The sequence below is a fragment of the Lampris incognitus genome, chromosome 16 (assembly GCF_029633865.1).
Source record: "Lampris incognitus isolate fLamInc1 chromosome 16, fLamInc1.hap2, whole genome shotgun sequence".
In the NCBI taxonomy this organism is placed as follows: Eukaryota; Metazoa; Chordata; class Actinopteri; order Lampriformes; family Lampridae; genus Lampris; species Lampris incognitus.
Genome location: NC_079226.1, coordinates 8,386,250 through 8,406,249, shown reverse-complemented (window position 1 = coordinate 8,406,249; position 20,000 = coordinate 8,386,250). Strand labels below are relative to the sequence as shown.

The 20,000-nt window shown below is 47.1% G+C and overlaps 1 protein-coding gene across 4 annotated transcripts in view; it reads left to right on the top strand.

Annotated features, from left to right (window-relative positions):
* Positions 1–20,000, top strand: part of bcl11ba (BCL11 transcription factor B a) — a 63,133-nt gene that overhangs the window by 9,645 nt on the left and 33,488 nt on the right. For 2 of the 4 annotated variants that reach the window (XM_056296057.1, XM_056296056.1), the window contains exons 2-3: positions 8,788–9,108; positions 9,148–9,338. In XM_056296057.1, coding sequence (XP_056152032.1) covers positions 8,788–9,108; positions 9,148–9,338 — 512 coding nt within the window. Of the gene's footprint in view, positions 1–8,787; positions 9,349–20,000 lie in introns of all 4 variants that reach the window. The other 2 variants (XM_056296055.1, XM_056296054.1) reach the window with 2 other exon arrangements.

The following is a 20,000-nucleotide window of genomic DNA, read 5'->3' as shown; positions in this document are numbered from 1 at the left end:
CTGCTGGAGACAGCAGGTGTAGGGCCCTTCCCGCTGCAGGGCGGTCCACAGCATTTCTGTACGTGATCGGAGAACTGGAAGTCTGCCAGACTGAAAATATTTCTCCACAATGGTCTGAACCTGTGTCGCTCCGTGTATCGCCAAACGTGTGAAACCCGGACCTGTAAACCCCACCGGTAGTTATATTATTATCAATTACATGACCTGAGTCCTGTGATTGACATCAGCACACCAAGCTTTAAAATCATTAGTGCTGATCCCAGATGGGATGTACGGTACGTTTCCCGTACTTCCTGCACACTTGATTAATCTCGGAATTCCCACAAATTCCCATTAAGAACAATTAGCTTTTATTTAAGCTAGAATATGAACAAAACAAAAGAGATCCCCAGACTGATGGAAGAGCATTCCTCTTAAAATCTGACTATGATGACTCGGGCAACCTCTCGTAAAATTTCCCACTACGTGAGTTCGAATGTCCAATCACTGGTTCCACTCGCATGAAAGACACAATTAGACAACTGAATTGACTGAAACTTTTAAAACATTTTCCCCCAAAGTATTCCAAATGTATTCAACCCCCTCTTCGCTCCCGGTTTCTCATCATATTTGTGTGGCTGTGCTGAACTGAAGTGTGTGTGTGGCATATTATTGTGTGTCTGCATGACCCACTCCTCCTGAGCTGTTCTCAGCCAGTCAGGCAGCATACCTGGCACTGGCCAACACACTTAAACTGTCACTCTCATTCAACACATACATGTCCTGCATGCCTGTACACTATGTGTGCACAGTATGTATCTGCACAGGCATGTGGCTCTGTGTGTGTGTGTGTGTGTGTGTGTGTGTGTATGTGTGTGTGCACAAGTGTTATGGCTGTAAATATTTACATCAGTTTAGCCAATTGAATATGTACAGGATTGTTGCCTTCCCCCCTCTCTCCCCCACCCCTTTCTCTTTTTCTTTCTCTCCCCCTCTCCCCCCTTCTCTCGCTCTCTCGCTCTCTCTCTCTCCCCCCCCCTCTCTCTCTGTTCTTTTCATCAGTAATGACTAATGCGGAGCTCTTTGGAGATTTGCTCTCATCATTGTGCAGTTTAACCTGTAGTGGTGTGTGGAGCAGCCAGCTGGATATCGAGCAATAACTGTGAAACGTGGCGGTAAAATTTTAACCATAAAAAACAGGGGGGGGGAGATAAATTTGGGTGTGCGTGTGTGCCGCATGCAATGAATTGGTGTGTGCGTGTTTGTCATTTGCGTCTCTGTGCATTCACACCTAGTGTTTGTTCGCCCAGCGGAGGTGAGGAGGAGGCCATGCAGGGTGCCATGTGTCGCCCTCTGGCCGCTTCCTGGGACCGCATAGGTGCCTTCTCATGCAGAATAGTGTGTGACCCATACACACTTCCGTATGAGCCCCAACACGCTCTTATGGCACGGTATCAGAGCACGTGTGTGTGTGTGTGTGTGTGTGTGTGTGTGTGTGTGTGTGTGTGTGTGTGTGTGTGTGTGTACATAAATATGAAGCAACTGGGGTTGGGTTGGGTTTTAGGGGACATGTTGATACAGTATACAGTGTGTAGCAGGTTAGCAGTGGGGGACCAATAACGGTTGTCTGTGAGGCCGTGCAGGTGTGCGGTGTGTGTGTGTGTGTGTGTGTGTGTGTGTGTGTGTGTGTGTGTGTGTGTGTATGTATGTATGTGTGTGTGAGAGAGAGAGAGAGCGAGAGAGCAGAATATGTGGTTTTCCCTGTCTGCAGTCTCACCCACCAAAGCTTCATCTTGATTTTAGGCACTAGGAATGAGTAGGGTGTGTGTGTGTGTGTGTGTGTGTGTGTGTGTGTGTGTGTGTGTGTGTGTGTGTGTGTGTGTGTGTGCGGAAACAGTTAAAACCCAACAGTAAACTCCGGTTTTTATAGTTTTGATTAAGTCTTTCATTCCAGTCCAGAACCTCCTTCCCCTGACACACACATATCATTATGAATGGCCTTAATTGGCAAAGGACTACATTTGCCTTTCTGGACAGAATTAGCGGGTCTTTCATCATTCAAAATAGGCAAATTTATGGTGCCAGTAAAAAAAAACAATATGAAATCAGTAAAAAAAAAAGAAAAAAAGAGAGAGAAAAAAATGTGTTTTTGGTTTAATTGGACCCCAAACTACTGAAGAGTGGGAGAGCAAATATTTGAGCAGCAGTTTGGGGCTAATGGGCGATCCCGTTTTTGACTGCGAGGGCAGCTTGTTATCGCTCTCTTGTGTGGAAAATGTGGAGGATTCAGATGGATTAACAGCACATCGATAGTGATAGGGGGTAAACACAGAAAGCCAACCCCCGCACCCCAAAAAAACAACCTCTAAACAGTTTGATGGCGTTCCCCGCCGTGCACAGGAGAAAGGAGAAACACACACACAAAAAAAACCCCCCAAAAAACAAAAATTGGTTGAAGCTTTGCAGAAACAACGTTGGCTGATATGTAGAAATAATAAAACGTACAGTTTACCTCCGTGTCATAGGCGCTTTTTAACCTTGGCATGATACCGACTTCCTATTCCCATGGTTAAAGCGCTTTGTTCTAGTAGTATTAGGTCATATACAGAGGTAGGAACCTTTGTGTTGTTCACGGTTGGGGGGGGGGGCAAATAAAGAAGACGGGCTTTGGCCGTTAATGCTAACGGCTGTGTCGAGTGGTCTCTCCGGAAGTAAGGTTTATCGTTGTACCCCCCCCCCAAAAAAAGAAGCGCTATATAAATATAAAGCTGCTGATGATGATTATTACCTACAAGCAGCGGAACACTTGCCCCGTGGTGTAGGTCAGTGCAGCCGCTCGGCTTTCGTCCGCTTGCGTCTCTGATCCCGACGCAGTCCGAAACCTTTCCAATCGTTGGTTCCGTTTCCGGTCTTCGGCTGCGCGGGTCTCCGGCGGGGGGGGGGGGGGACTTGAAACCGACTCGTAGTTTACGTTAGCTGCCCTTGCTAAACTCCAGTAGCTTACGGGGAACCCGGACTCTGGCGAAGCTGCACCGGTAAGTATATATTTACGTAAGAGTATATCTATACCTTTTTTTTTAATTTAATTTTTTTTGTATTTCTGTACTTCTGAAACAATCGAACAGCCCCCCCCCCTCGTTATAGAGACACGCAGAAGAAGAAGAAGAAGCAGCAGACGTTCGTTTTTAGATGCGCCATTTGCTTCGGGGTTTTTGTGTGTGTGTTGTGGTTATGGTTCCTCATCACCCCCGCCAGTGGAAATCCTATTAGCTTCCTTGCCTGACTCACCCGAGCCTTATTAGGTAAATTAGGGCAAAGCAAAGCTCTTCCCTCGTATCTGTCATTTGCATACCTGGGAGCCCGCACGAGCCGACTCGCGCCGCCATCAAGACGCGCTAATTACGGGCGAGGGAAACCGCAGGCGTTATAACGGGCCAGGCGCACGTTCCGTTCTGTGTCGGGGCAGACGGTCTGACGGGTTTTGTGGGTCGGGGCAGACGGTCTGACGGGTTTTGGGTCGGGGCAGACGGGTTTTGTGGGTCGGGGCAGGCGGTCTGACGGGTTTTGTGGGTCGGGGCAGGCGGTCTGACGGGTTTTGTGGGTCGGGGCAGACGGTCTGACGGGTTTTGTGGGTCGGGGAAGACGGTCTGACGGGTTTTGTGGGTCGGGGCAGACGGGTTTTGTGGGTTGGGGCAGACGGTCTGACGGGTTTTGTGGGTCGGGGCAGACGTTCTGACGGGTTTTGTGGGTCGGGGCAGGCGGTCTGACGGGTTTTGTGGGTCGGGGCAGACGTTCTGACGGGTTTTGTGGGTCGGGGTAGGCGGTCTTACGGGTTTTGTGGGTCGGGGCAGACGTTCTGACGGGTTTTGTGGGTCGGGGCAGGCGGTCTGACGGGTTTTGTGGGTCGGGGCAGACGGGTTTTGTGGGTCGGGTCAGAGGTTTGACGTGTTTTGTGGGTCGGGGCAGACGGTCTGCAAGCCAGAGTCTCAGAGCGCGCGCGCGGTTCTTGGGTTCCCTGTGACGCTTAATGCCGCTATCGGGGCTGGTGCTGCTACTTAGCCCAGCCACGATTGCTGTATTTTATTTTATTTTTACTGTTTCCATGACTAACCTACCATTCAGTACACCAGTGCACCCCCCCCTCTCTGGATGTCACTGAATAACATTTGTATATTTGTATTTTTGGGGGGGGATCAAAGGAGGATGACAAGTTGCTGTCCTACCTGGCTGATGGTGGTCTTATGTGACCCGTGTGTGTGTTAGTGTGTGTGTGTGTGTGTGTGCACGCACATGCCTGTGTGGACAAATACGTATGTATGAACATGTGCATGCGCCTAATCGTGTGCAGAGTTGTGTGTGTTGTTTAGCTCATTAGCAGCACAGTAAAAAGGCCAGATTCTAGTTTCCACCTTTGGATTCTTCTACATGCGGGGAAGGAAGTCCACCTGTCTTTGTATTTGATCATTCAAATCCATTTGTTTGGATTCATATGCGTTTGATTTCATACGTATCATTTTACCGCTACACACTGGATAGTATATCGAATAAAAAAAGAAACATAAGGCCTCTCAAACACGGGAAACCTGTGCTCAGAAGTGGTCAACCTTCCAGGTCAGTGAGTAGCCTTATTAAGACTATTGTTCATTATTACTGAGGTGTACAATATATGTGGCGTACTCATTTCCATAGCGGAGTAGCACCGCTGCAGCATAATTGAATGCACAGATGGCCCGTTTTAGCCTGCAGGCCACGCAGCCTCGGCTGTGTGTCTGTGTCGGGGTCAGTAATCTCAGGCCTTGATGCAGACAAATTCACATCACGCATGCATGCATGTACACACACACACACACACACACACACCATGTCTCGCTATACTTGTGGGGACCCCTCATTGTCTACATTTATTCCTTAACCCTTACCCTAACCTTAACCATCATAACTACATGTCTAACCTTAACCCTTAACCTAACCTTAACCATCATAACTACATGTCTAACCTTAACCTTTACCCTAACCTTAACCATCATAACTACATGTCTAACCTTAACCCTTACCCTAACCTTAACCATCATAACTACATGTCTAACCTTAACCCTTACCCTAACCTTAACCATCATAACTACATGCTTAACCTTAACCCTTACCCTAACCTTAACCATCATTACTACATGTCTAACCTTAACCCTTATCCTAACCTTAACCATCATAACTACATGTCTAACCTTAACCCTTACCCTAACCTTAACCATCATTACTACATATCTAACCTTAACCTTTACCCTAACCTTAACCATCATAACTGCATGCCTAACCTTAAACTTTACCCTAACCTTAACCATCATAACTACATGCCTAACCTTAACCCTTACCCTAACCTTAACCATCATAACTACATGTCTAACCTTAACCCTTACCCTAACCTTAACCATCATAACTACATGCCTAACCTTAACCCTTACCCTAACCTAATCCTAATTTCTACCCTTAATCCTAAACCCAGATCCTAACCCTAAAATAGACCCTTTTCCTCATGGGGACCCATAAAATGTCCCCACAAGGGTAGGTGGTTTCAAGTTCTTCTATCCTATCCCATTGGGATAGAAAAACGTCATATACACACACGCACAAGCGCACACACACATACATTTATGCACCAACATTCGATACATCTAATTCTCAACAACAAAGTGCGCACATGCACACAGAGCACACAATAGTGACAACAATGGCACACAACAACATGCATGCATCGTCATAACATACGAAGACGTACACGCAGTCACTCATCATGGTTTCTCGTGTACACACACACACACACACACACATACATACATACATACACACACACACATACATACACACACCCAGGCACAAACACCATGTGATGACTGCTGTCAGTCTGGCAGATTCCGCAGTCTGACGGCGGGACATGGATGACTGCATGTGTGTTTAGGAGGTGAAGGATGTCCTGGCAGAGACACACCAATCCTGCTCGCCACGTTCTACACGTGATCTTCTAGGTCCGCCCGCCAGAGAGCAAGCTGTGCACGCCGGGTCGTCACACAGTTACAGAGTTCCTCAGCAGCACTCGTGCTTTCCTTTTTCAATGCAGGAAGCCAATTTTAAGCAATGATGGATATGCAAAAAAAAAAAAAAAATCAAAATAAACAAAACAAAACAAAGTGCACAAAAAAATGGAGTAGATGTGAAAGGTGGGCTGGGCCATCTGGAGGCTTCATCTGCTTTTGACGTCTCAAATCTGTTTGAATTTCTAATATGGTGGCTTAGACAAATGGCCAACCTGCTGCTAATCCATCATCTAGAATTGGGGGGAGGGAGGGGGGGAGAGAGAGAGAGAGAGGAGGGAGAGAGTGACAGAATCAGGGGAGATAATGTGAATAAGGCTGACCATAGTCTCAGTGACTGAAGGTTTTACCTCCATATACTTACATAAATGTATATGTAATGTACTCCCCCCGCTCTCTCTCGCTCCCTGTTTACTACCTTAGTTATTCCATTAAACACCTTTTTTTCAAACAGGAAGTCATTTGCTCTCTGGCAGCCTGCCTGTGTTCCTCGCTCGTGGACTCACGTGCTTTCTATCCTTGGCTGAACTTTGACCTGGTTCCTCGCCCTTTTCCCCTCCGCTTTGCCCTTCTTCACCTTTTCTATCTCTCTCTGTCTGTGCGTGCCTTCAGCTGCACGGTGTCGTCTGTCTGTGGGTAGATGTGCAGATAACACCTCACCTAACATTTCCCGCCATAGTGTCAACAGTTGAGAGCCTGACCTGGCTCAGCCTCACCTCGCACTTCCGGTGCCGCCGAGCGCAGCACGACGCGGCGGCCATTTTACCGCCACGCGTCCCCCAAAAAAGAAAAAAAAACGAGAAAAAGCTGGTTTTCTGAAACCTAAACCAGGACTAGTCCTGTATCCTAAGGGCTCAGGTCTGTGTGGGATTCCAGCAGGAGTCGGTAAATACGACTCGTGAGTATAGGACGAGGCTTTCACCAGCGAGAAAGAAAGAAAGAATATTCCAGGCCTTTGGCTTGCAAAGGCTGCTCTGTTCAGCACCAAGAAGGATGCTTCAGATGATACCAGACACTGATCAATATGTCAAGACAGGAAAAAAGAAAGAGGTAGACGTCGAGACATAAAGACATAAATTATAAGGGAGAGAAAACGAAAACTAAAAGAAAAAGATCGAACAAAGACGCTGCGTGTTTGTGCGTGACGGAAAAAAAAATACAAAAAAAAACGTGAAAAAAAAGAAAGGCGAAGCTGCGGATGGACGGAGTGAAAGGTGGAGGGACTGATGGTGTGCCATCGGAGTGGTGGAAGGGTGGCAGGGGTCTTCGCCACGCCGCCGCTCACTTAATGTGCTGAGTAGCGACATGCCGCTGGGAGAGCATCGATTTTCCTCCTCCTCTTCTGCTTTCTTTTGTCCCCCCCCCCAGTTTACACACACACACACACACACACACACACACACACACAGACACACACAGACACACACACACACATGCCTTCATACGGGTAGCACTTACTCTTCATCTATGTCTCAGTGCATGGCATGCAGATTTATCAAAATGTCGGTTTAGTGTGTGTGTGTGTGTGTGTGTGTGTGTGTGTGTGTGTGTGTGTGTGTGTGTGTGTGTGTGCGTGCGTGCTAGCTGCTTGTAGCAGTTGTGACAGTTAGGTGGAGCCAAAAATATCTTGGCCAACAAGCGAGTCAGTATTCCCGTGCAGGAAAACTCCCCGTCCAGGCTGCAAAGCAGCAGTCAGCCGCACGTCCACACGGCCCGAACCTCACACACAGCTCTCGTGTGTAGGGCTGACAGGACAGCACCACCGTATGTCTCAGAAACCTATTTACCGCCGTCACCTCCAAAAAAGTAAATAAATAAACTAAGGGAAAAAAAGAAGCAAATTGAGGCAATCTTGTCGCCGCCAAAACCAGTGTTTTGACAAACGTGTTCGGGATAGTTTGCTGACATTTAAACAGCGAGTTGCTGTGCAACCTCCTGTTCTAACAGGACCCCCCCCCCCCCCATCTCTGTCTCTCTCTCTGTCAAGTCTGGCTTTTGATGATTTTTTTTTGTTAAATTAAGACTTGTTTTAAATTCAAAAAATCTCTCTCTCTCTCCTTCTACCAAGTCTGTTTTTTGATAATTTTGTGTTAAATAAAGTCTTGTTTTAAATTGTCTGTCTATCTTTTTGTCTGTCTGTCTGTCTGTCTGTCTGTCTGTCTGTCTGTCTGTCTGTCTGTCTGTCTGTCTGTCTGTCTGTCTGTCTGTCTGTCTGTCTGTCTGTCTGTCTATCTATCTATCTATCTATCTATCTATCTATCTATCTATCTATCTATCTATCTATCTATCTATCTATCTATCTATCTATCTATCTATCTATCTCTCTGTCTCTATCAAGTCTGTTTTTTGATAATTTTTTGTTGAATAGACTTGTTTTACATAAAAGAAATTCTCTCCTCATTCTCTCTCTGTCCTCTGTCTCTGTCTGTCTGTCTGTCTGTCTGTCTGTCTGTCTGTCTGTCTGTCTGTCTCTGTCTCTCTTTGTCTGTCTGTCTGTCTGTCTGTCTGTCTCTTTCTCTCTGTCTCTGTCTGTCTGTCTCTGTCAATGTCTCTGTCTGTCTCTCTGTGTCTCTCTCTCTGGAATTGAACTCTCTGAGTGGCTTTGTTTGATAATGTAAGGACGGCGTGTCTTTGTTAAAAGTTGTTTCTTGTTAAATAAAGAGCTGTTTTAGATTTTAAATTCTCCCTCCCTCTCTCTTTTTCTCTCTCTGTCATTCACCAGCAGAGAGCGAGCATGCAGATGGCGGCAGCGTGCTCTCTGACTCGCTCGCCATCCCCCACCCGCTCTCCCTCCCGCTCCCTAACTCCCTCGCTAACCACCACCACCACCCGCTCAACCTTCCCCACCCGCTGGACCCCGGCCTGGCTGACGGCGGCTTGCCAGTGGGCATCCAGGGCGACCACGACCTGCTGACCTGTGGCCAGTGCCAGACCACCTTCCCCTTGGGGGACATCCTCCTCTTCATCGAGCACAAGAAGAAGCAATGCCAGTCGCCCGTGCTCACCAACGGCTGCTACGACAAGATGGCCGACCGGGGAGGAGGTGGAGGAGGTGGGGGAGGTGGAGGAGGAGGAGGAGGAGGGAGTCCCACACTGCAGAGCCTTCATCACCATCACGCTAACCACGCCCCCAGGGGAGAGTTGAAGAAAGTGGTCGAGCCGGTGGAGATCGGCATCCAGGTGACTCCTGAGGAAGACGAGGAGGCGGGCGGAGGAGGAGGCGAGAGGGCTGAGAGGACACCCACCAAAGGAATTTGCCCCAAGCAGGAGAATGCACCAGCAGGTAAGGTTGAAATGTGGACACACACACACACACATACACACACACACACACACACACACACACACACACACACAAGCTAACCTTTTCAGAAGGTGTCTTCTGTGGAGACAACCCGTTGAGATTGCGCAAGTGCATTCAGTTCAGTCCATTCTCTCCAGAGAGAGAGAGAGAGATGCTCATTTCACTGGAAGGAGAGGAGGACGGGCGAGAGAGGGAGAGACAGGCATATTACCCACTCAAAGCCCTAAAACCCCCTCAAGGACTCGGCTAGTTGAAACAAATTGTGCAAAACATGACAGAGAAACTCACCCTGACTTTCATGGAGAAATCCTGCCTAAGCCATCTGCTTAAAAAGGTGAAAAGCTCATTAAAATTTAAATAAGTGAAGGGGGGGGGGGAGAAAAAAAGCGTGGATAGGAAAGAAAGAAGAAGAAGAAAAAAACAGAAAAAGAGGGATTAAAAAGAGGCTAGTTTCTCCCCCCATTCAGCGGGGTAAAGAGGCAGTTTAGCGGAGAAGACCAGCTGCAGGGGGAAGAGCGCAAGCAGTTATCTTTCAAAACACGGCAGGCGAGAGTCGCTCCACAAAGAAGCCAGAGGGGGAAGTGGGGCTGGTAGAATAATATTGTAGATGGGGAAGGGGCAGGGGGGAGGTGGGGTGCAGGACGGAAGGAAGATGCTCACATAGTTTATAACACCACTTCCCTCGCATTGCGGTCATTGTTTGCTAAACTGAAACTCGCCAGCATGCCGTCGCTCCTCGACTTGGTACTCATATCAACCCCCCCCCCCCCACACACACACACTTTGGTTGTGTCCAAAAATACAATACTCAGCTACTATGAACTACATACTAATAGATTATACTACATACTAACGGTACTACTTACTATGTAGTACTTTTACTGTCCATTACAATCATGTTTAGTACGCATCGTAAATCTGTTATACTATCCTGAATATACTGCATACTAACAATACTACCTACTCTTTAGTACTTGTACTGTCCATTAAAAACCCCTTTATTATGCATCGTAAATCTGTTATACTGTCCTCTGTCAACCGGCGGAAGTGACAGCAAGCGGATGCAGCTCATGCAAGCTCTATCTCCACGGCAACCATGCAAAGACGCCATTTTCTGCCTGGCAGTGTCCAATCGATTGGTTTTAGATTTTTCAGTGAAACTGTGATACATGCCGGTACTTTTAGAGTACTGCATTTTCTATACTACCAATACTTGAATGTAGATTAACAAAAATGGGTACTGTATAGTATATACTGCGTTTGTAGTGTGGGTATGAGGACACAGCCACACACACACACACACACACCACCATCACCACCACCACCAACAACAACAACAACCCAGAAGTCCTTAGATAACCCATGGACCTGGTTAGTTTGATGGACATGATGGAGTTCATTTCAGTTCAGCTCAGTTCAGCTCAGCTCAGCTCAGTTCAGTTCAGCTCAGCTCAGTTCAGTTCAGTTCAGTTCAGTTCAGTTCATGTCAGTTCAGTTCACGTCAGTTCAGTTCAGGCCTTATTGTTCCCTGAAGGAGAATGTTAAGTTGGCAGCCAGGGATAAAATAAGCCGTACAATAGACATCCAATACAAAAGTATAAAAGAAGCGACACACAACACCTGCACACTTCACACACGTCCTCCCTTCCATGTGTGTAAAACTGGTTTACAAAACTGCAAAGAGTTCGGCAGGCCGGTGCCCTTAAAGGCCCTGTCTGTGATTTATTTAGCCGCTGTGTAGTTGCCTGTGTCTGTAACTGAAGAATTTGAGATGTAGACTGAAAAAACATTTCACAGCATCGGAAAACATTAGGAACTCAGATGTAGTTGTTGTTTTTGTGTTAGTCTGTGTATTCCGAGACCTGTCAATCAGTCTGGGGACGACAACAGGCTCTAATCCCGCTTTGTGTTTTGCTACGAGGGCGACCCTTCGGTTTGGTGCAGACTTGAACTCAGGGTCGAGTGAAGTTGTTGTCCGGTCTGTTGCTGTTGCTCCTGCAGTTTTGCGTCTGTGCTCTGATGGAGGACACTGGAAGTCAGAGTTTCGTGCGTGGTCTTGACGGCTTAAAGACAGTCCAAGCCCTCCTTCTGACACACCTGCCGGATAAACCTGAAGAAAGACACCAGATCTCTCTCTCTCTATCCTGCACAGCCATTACCGCTGACCTTCTGACCGACAGAAGCTATTTACCAGACATCGTCTTGGTCGCCGCTCGTGAGAGAAGGGTGGTGCGGGTCATGCTAACTGCTGTAGGGGCCGGCGCTGACATGCCGCCGCTTAACCCCGGTCATAGCTGCTGCTTTTTTTGTGTTTACATGACAAATTTATTGACCAAAATGAACTTTTGATTGCATCGTGTTAATTATTATTTTTGTTTATTTTGGCGTGCTCTGTCGACATTTCTGCAGGTAAGACAGACGCCGTTCAGCGCACTTCAGCGGGACTGTTGTGTCGGCAGTTTGTGGTTTGGCCCGGATTGTAAAACACCCGTGTTTACAACAGGACCGCATCAATATTTTACCGCCTTATTACTCCCTGCCACACCCCCCCCCCCCAAAAAAAAAAACAACCTTGTCCTCTTTTAAAGTCTACGTACTGAAAACAACCAAAGGGTCCGGCTTTGGCTCCGGAGGGGACCTCTGATACGGGGAGGGGGGTCGGCCTTTAATCACAGGGGTTTGCAGATGGCTTTACATTTCACACATGCGAATCAGAGAAATATATAGTCGTCTTAAAACGTAAAAGGGTGCAAATGGGCTGCTGTGTAGCGCAATCACACAGCTGTTGCAGCACTATGGCGTGCACTCGGGCGTGTGCACTAACTGATTGGCGCCGGTCACGTTATGAGGTTGGTATTAGTCATATTTATGCGTATATGTTTTTTTTTTTTGTGGCTGGTGTTTAAATGCGCGCCAGTACATCTCGGCGTAATTCTCCTGTGAAATCAACTCCACACGTGGAGCCGTTGGAAAGCCCGAAATTGTAATCGCGCAATATTTCTTAATAACCGAACGTGCAATAATTCTCACATTAAAAGCAAAAACATATTAGCGGCTCGACCGGACGTGCGCTGCGGCAACTGTAAACTATATTGCCGCAATAACATTTTATGTTTCGCAAAATTGCCCCCCCCCCCCCCCCATATTTCACAGTTTCCGCATGAAATATGTCCAAGTAGCACCTTATTAACAGTAGGAGAGGACACCGGGTTTTATTAATCGAGCTCGGGAGTTTTAATTTGAGAGGCGAGCCGCGCCGCGCGCGGCCCTCCTCATTATCATCAGGGGGAGATGAAATTTGACAGGTGGAATTTTCCGTTTGTGTCTCCGTCAATGCTTTTTTTTTTTTTTTTCCTCGAGCAGTATTTCGCACCTTTCATCGGCTGGAGAAAGAAAAGAGGAGAGAGAGGGGGGGGGTGGGGAGGGATGGTCTAAGAAAATTATTCGAAGAAGCTTGAAAGCCGGCTAGTGCCGGTGCTAAACATGGGGCTGGCTGAGCGGTGCCGGTGCTCAGTACCGGCTCCCAGTAGGTCAACGTTTCTTCTATTCCGCAGCTGTTTTTCACCATTTGTTCACGTCTGAAACAAAACAACACACTCAACAAAACTCTCACAAAGTCATGCATGCACAAACTTGTAACACACACATGCCACACACACACACACGTGCCCCTCCGCCTGCACTGCCCAGCTCTTTTTGCAGCGCTAGTGGCGGTTGCACACCTTGTGTGCGCGCGCTGATCGTTTCTCACAAATTAGTTTTTCCTCTCCTGCACATCCATTTGTCAGCTAATGATGGCACAAAATGTGTAAGAGGATAGAAAGACCCCGAGAAGTGTGTGCTGTGTGTGTGTGTCGTGTGTGTGCGCGCGCACGGGTAAGTGCAGTCTCACATTTCAGCCAGCTTCCGCGCGAGAAGAAAAATTGCGTTCACCGCTGAACAACAATTACAGCTGTTGTGTCGGCTGAAGACATGCAGGAGTGTGTGTGTGTGTGTAGCCTTTATTCTTGCACTCCACGCACACACTTAAATAATCAAGAGGTGTGTGTGAGTGTGTGTGTGTGTGTGTGTGTGTGTGTGTGTGTGTGTGTGAGTTCAGCGGCATGCAGTGTTTTGGCAGCTCCTCGTCCCCTCTGTCTCGCTCAGGTGTCACCACCAATTACAACAGACACAGACCGCAGTCACACGACTCGCGATAGGAAGGGGAGGGGCTGGCCCCGGAACTCACTTCCTGTTTTTTTTTGTGTTTGTTTTTTTTAGATAATTCAGAAAATGGCAGTTTAAGCAGTTGTAACTGTGCTGTTGAGCGTACCAACCCCTGTTGTTGATGTCTTTTAGGAGGCACGTCCCGTTTTATTTTCAACGTTGCGCATCAAACTGGTGCAGACGCGAAGCGCTAATGCCAGTTAACTACTGCCTTCCTCCTCCTCCTCCTCCTCCTCCGTCTCCTTCCTTTTTCTGTATCTCTCTGCGCCCACAGTGCAACATATCTACCTCTCCTTATCTCCTCTGTTCTCCTCCTCCCGCCTCTCGCTCCTTGTGCTGCGCCCTGTACGTTAGCGATAGCCATCAGCTAGCTGGAAACGCTGCAGCATAGTCAGTAGGCCACTGTGTGTGTGTGTGTGTGTGGGGGGGGGGGGGTACCACCTCACACACACATCCTACTCCCTTTAGGCTGTTTATCAAAAAAATAAAAACCCTTTGATGCCACAAATCCATATCTGGGGAGAAGAGAGTTAAAAAAAGAAAAAAGCGGCTCGGTTGAGAAATCAAGCCCGCACCTCCACCTCTACGATCCTGCCCTCGCTCTACCCTCCACCCACCGCCGCGTAACATTACTGGGCCTTATCTCGGCGTGTACAGGAGCGCGGCGGGAAGGAGGAGCACTCCAGACAGGAGGACGGCCTGTCGGAGCTGCCGGGATCACCGCTGCACTCGGCGTCGCCACTCCTCCTCGCCACGGCCCAGCAGAATGTCATTATTCCCTCGTACCGCTAATTAACTCAAGAGCCGGCGTGCAGGAGGGGATGTGGGGGGGTGTATGGGTGGGTGGATGTGGGGGTGGGGTAACCCTTCGGCCAGTTGATGCTGTGGTTAGTGTGACGACAGCAATACTGGAAGAGGGGTATCTACAAAACCCCACATCTCATTGTCATCATTATAAAGAGGTATTTGATAGTTGAAAGGGGGTATTTGATAGTTGGAAGAGGGTATTTGATAGTTGGAAGGGGATATTTGATAGTTGGAAGAGGGTATTTGATAATCGTACAGGGGAAGGTGGGGTTGCAGTGTGGTGTGTTTCATGTTAATTGGAGGCTGTGTGTTGTTTGTTTGAGACCGCGGCTCTACAAACCGAGGTGGCGGTACAGTTAGGGTGGCAGTAAGTCCCACGGCTGTGCACTCATGACAGTCTGGATTTGCGATAGCAGAGCACGAGAGAGACAGAGCAGGCACGGACATACACACACATACACACACACACACACACACACCCGACAGACACACACACACACACACGACAGACATGTCACAGCGGAGTGTTAAACACCTCCTGACATGGTGCCGTGCCGCCCTTAAACACCTGTCAGCTGGGCTTTAATTCAGACAGTTTAGCTAAGTTTAGTTGGACAGGAGTGGAGGAGCGCACACACACACACACACACACACACATACACACACACACACACACACACACACACAGCGTTCTTGGTAAAGGCAATTGGTGTTGGTAACGCCTTTGTGTTATGTATTATTTTATCACAGAGAGCAGAGGAGTCTTTACACAGTAAATGAGACACAAAATAGATGAGACACAACATGAATGAGACGCAACATAAATGAGACACAACATAGATGAGACACAACATAAATGAGACACAAAATAGATACAACATAAATGAGACACAACATAAATGAGACACAACATAGATTAGACACAACGTAAATTAGACATAACATAGATGAGACACAACATAAATGAGACACAACGTAAATGAGACATAACATAGATGATACACAACATAAATGAGACACAACATAGATGAGACACAACATAAATTAGACACAACATAGATGAGACACAGCATAAATGAGACATAACATAGATGAGACACAACATAAATGAGATACAACATAAATGAGACATAACATAGATGAGACACAACATAAATGAGACAACATAAATGAGACACAACATAAATTAGACACAACATAGATGAGACAGCATAAATGAGACATAACATAGATGAGACACAACATAAATGAGATACAACATAAATGAGAGACAACATAAATGAAACACAACATAGATGAGACACAGCATAAATGAGATATAACATAGATGAGACACAACATAAATGAGACAACATTGAGACACAACATAAATGAGAGACAACATAAATGAAACACAACATAAATGAGACACAACATAGATGAGACCCAACAGAAATGAGACACAACATAGATGAGACACAGCATAAATGAGACACAACATAGATGAGACACAACATAAATGAGACAACATAGATGAGACACAACATAAATGAGACACAACATAGATGAGACACAACATAAATGAGACAACATAGACGAGACACAACATAGATAAGACACAACATAAATGAGACAACATAAATGAGACATAACATTGATGAGACACAACATAGATGAGACACAACATAAATGAAACACAACATAAATGAGACACAACATACATGAGACACAACATAAATGAGACACAACATAGATGAGACAACATAAATGAGACATAACATAGATGAGACACAACATAAATGAGACAACATTGAGACAACATAAATGAGACACAACATAAATGAAACAACATAGATGAGACACAACATAAATGAGACACAGCATAAATGAGACACAACCTAAATGAAACAACTTAAATGAGACACAACATAGATGAGACACAACATAGGTGAGACCCAACATAAATGAGACACAACATAGATGAGACACAACATAATTGCACCGAGGCGACAAACGCAGTGTGTGTCAACACCATGAACTGTTCGGCTGTGTGTGTTTTGCATAGACAGCTGCGTGGAATAAGTACAGGAGGAACATCAAATGTCCCCTCACACACACACACACACACACACACACACCTCTTCAGTAAATGATGACTGACGGCAGTGGTGTGTGAGATATTTACTGTGTGTGTTTCCTCCAAATGAAAACACACAGACCTGACAGTACACACACAACTGACTGTACACACACAACTGACCAAACACACACAACTGACTGTACAGCAGCAGGCTGCTTTGGCTGAACTATGGTACCTTTACTTTACCCACATGTGTGTGTGTGTGTGTGTGTGTGTGTGTGTGTGTGTGTGTGTGTGTGTGTGTGTGTGTGTGTGTTGGGCACAACACCCTTTCTTTGAGCACTAACACTGCGGCTGGTACGCTTGTTTTTAAGTCGTTACACAAAGGCGGGAGGAGTTTGGGTGGAGCGTTGGCCAGTTTTGAAGTGGTAGTTGATGTGTTTTGTTTTATATCTCTGTTTCTCTCTCTGCTGTCTGCCCTTCACTTCCTGTCCTTTACTTCCTGTGCGCTGTCGCTACATTCAGACACACACATACAGTGCATGTATGAGTTTGTGTGTGTGTGTGCGTGTGTGTGTGTGACTGTAGTGACATATTTAATCAGTCTGTGTTTGCTATGTCATGGACAGACAGACAGACAGCCCCCCCCCCCACACACACACAGTGATACAGCAGAGATGAGATACTGCATGTTTGTAGTTCATGTGTAATTAGTCACATCAGATATGCAAATTAGTTATGTACTTAAACACACTGCTTCTTTCTGCTTTAGAAAAAAACAGTCTGTTGTGTACTGCTCTGACAGGGAGTAGTTGTCTGTGATATAAACCAACACACACACACGCACACTTCTAGCATAAGTGACACCAGATTTAATGAGAAACAAATTAGCAGAAAGCAAGTGTGTGTGTGTGTGTGTGTGTGTGTGTGTGTGTGTGTGTGTGTGTGCGTGCGTGTATGTGTGTGTGCTCGTGTACGTCTGTGAATTCTCATGTTGCCATGTGATGCCCTCCCACCCCCACCTTTGTGCCCCCCCACCGTTTTCCCACAATACACTGCTATCAGGCATAATAACACCTGGACACACCCCAGATACCATCAGGCATAAAAACACCTGGACACCACCCCAGATACCATCAGGCATAAAAACACCTGGACACCACCCAGATACCATCAGGCATAAAATAACTTGGACACCACCCAGATACCATCAGGCATAAAAACACCTGGACACCACCCAGATACCATCAGGCATAAAAACACCTGGCCACCACCCCTGATACCATCAGGCATAAAAACACCTGGACACCACCCAGATACCATCAGGCATAAAAACACCTGGACACCACCCAGATACCCTCAGGCATAAAAACACCTGGACACCACCCAGATACCCTCAGGCATAAAAACACCTGGACACCACCCCAGATACCATCAAGCATAAAAACACCAAAAACACCTGGACACCACCCAGACACTATCAGGCATAATAACACCTGGACACACCCCAGATACCATCAGGCATACACACACCTGGACACACCCCAGATACCATCAGGCATAAAAACACCTGGACACCACCCCAGATACCATCAGGCATAAAAACACCAAAAACACCTGGACACCACCCAGACACTATCAGGCATAATAACACCTGGACACACCCCAGATACCATCAGGCATAAAAACACCTGGACACCACCCCAGATACCATCAGGCATAAAAACACCAAAAACACCTGGACACCACCCAGACACTATCAGGCATAAAAACACCTGGACACTACCCCAGATACCATCAGGCATAAAATCACCAAAAACACCTGGACACCACCCAGACACCATCAGGCATAAAAACACCTGGACCCCACCCAGACACCATCAGGCATAAAACAGCTGGACACCACCCAGACACCATCAGGCATTAGAAACACAGAGAATGAAAAGCACAGGTTGAAAAAGAGAAATAAGAGAGAGAAATGAGGGCGAGAGATGAGAGAGAGGGAGAGAGAGGGAGGGAGAGAGAAAGAGGGAGGGAGAAAGAGATGAGAGAGAGATGAGAGAAAGGGAGGGAGAGATGAGAAAGAAAGGGAGGGAGGAAGGGAGAGAGAGGGAGGGAGGTAGGGAGAGAGAGAGAGGGAGGAAGGGAGCAAGAGGGAGGGAGGGAGATGAGAGAGAGGGAGAGAAGAGCAAGTGAAAACAGTTTTAGCCATTAATAGACCATAAAAAGGAAGCAGCATCTTAGGCGCTTCTTAACATCTTCAAAATCCCTTTTTGTGATTTTCGCCTCGTTGCCTCTCTCTCCCGAGTTAATCACTTTGCATGCACTCATTTAAATATTAAAATTTTCTTTAATCATCAAAGCCAGTGAGCATCATGCATATTCATATGGTCTTGCTCCCCCCTTCCTCCCCCAATCACCCGCTCCCCCTCCTCCTCCTCCCCCACACATATCCACCCCCTCCCGTCCCCTGAATCTCAGGTTCATTACCCTGCTGCGCTACCAAACAGCCATTAGCCAGCTCTCTTGTCACACACACACACCGCTCATGTACACATTAATACACGCACACGTGGAACATACAGGACAAGACAACACACACACACACACACACACACACACACACACACACACACACACACTTGCTCATACCTAGCCGTCAGCACTAGCCAATGCTAATCCACCAAAAAGCACAGCTATCCTTCAAGTCCAAAATAACTTAACAGATGTGTCATACATTCTCCCTGCAAGGCCAAGAGACAGAGAGCGAGAGACACACATGCACAGAGAGAGAGAGCGGGAGAGAGAGAGAGAGACAGAGAGAGAGACACACACACATAGCGAGAGAGAGAGAGGCACACACACACACACACACAGAGAGAGGGGGAGAGAGAGAAGAGAGAGAGACAGAGAGAGAGAGACACTCACATAGCGAGAGAGAGGGAGACACATGGCGAGAGAGAGAGAGAGACACACACACACACATGGCGAGAGAGAGAGACAGAGAGAGAGACAGAGAAAGAGACACACACATGGCGAGAGAGAGAGGGAGAGAGAGACACACATGGCGAGAGAGAGACAGAGAGAGAGACAAACACATGGCAAGAGAGAGGGAGAGAGAGAGAGACAGAGAGAGACACACACATGGCGAGAGAGAGGGAGAGACAGAGAGAGAGACAGAGAGAGCGACACACACATGGCGAGAGAGAGGGAGAGAGAGAGACACACATGGCGAGAGAGAGACAGAGAGAGAGACACATGGCGAGAGAGAGAGAGAGACAGAGAGAGACACACACACATGGCGAGAGAGAGACAGAGAGAGACAGAGAGAGACACACACATGGCGAGAGAGAGGGAGAGAGACAGAGAGAGAGAGAAGAGAGAAGAGAGAGAGACACATGGCGAGAGAGAGGGAGAGAGAGAGAAGAGAGAGAGACACATGGCGAGAGAGAGGGAGAGAGAGAGAGAAGAGAGAGAGACAGAGAGAGAGAGCACAAAACCTGTTTCCTGGCCGAGGCTGTGAATATTTGTCAAGAGGCTTGACAAAACTTTCATTTGC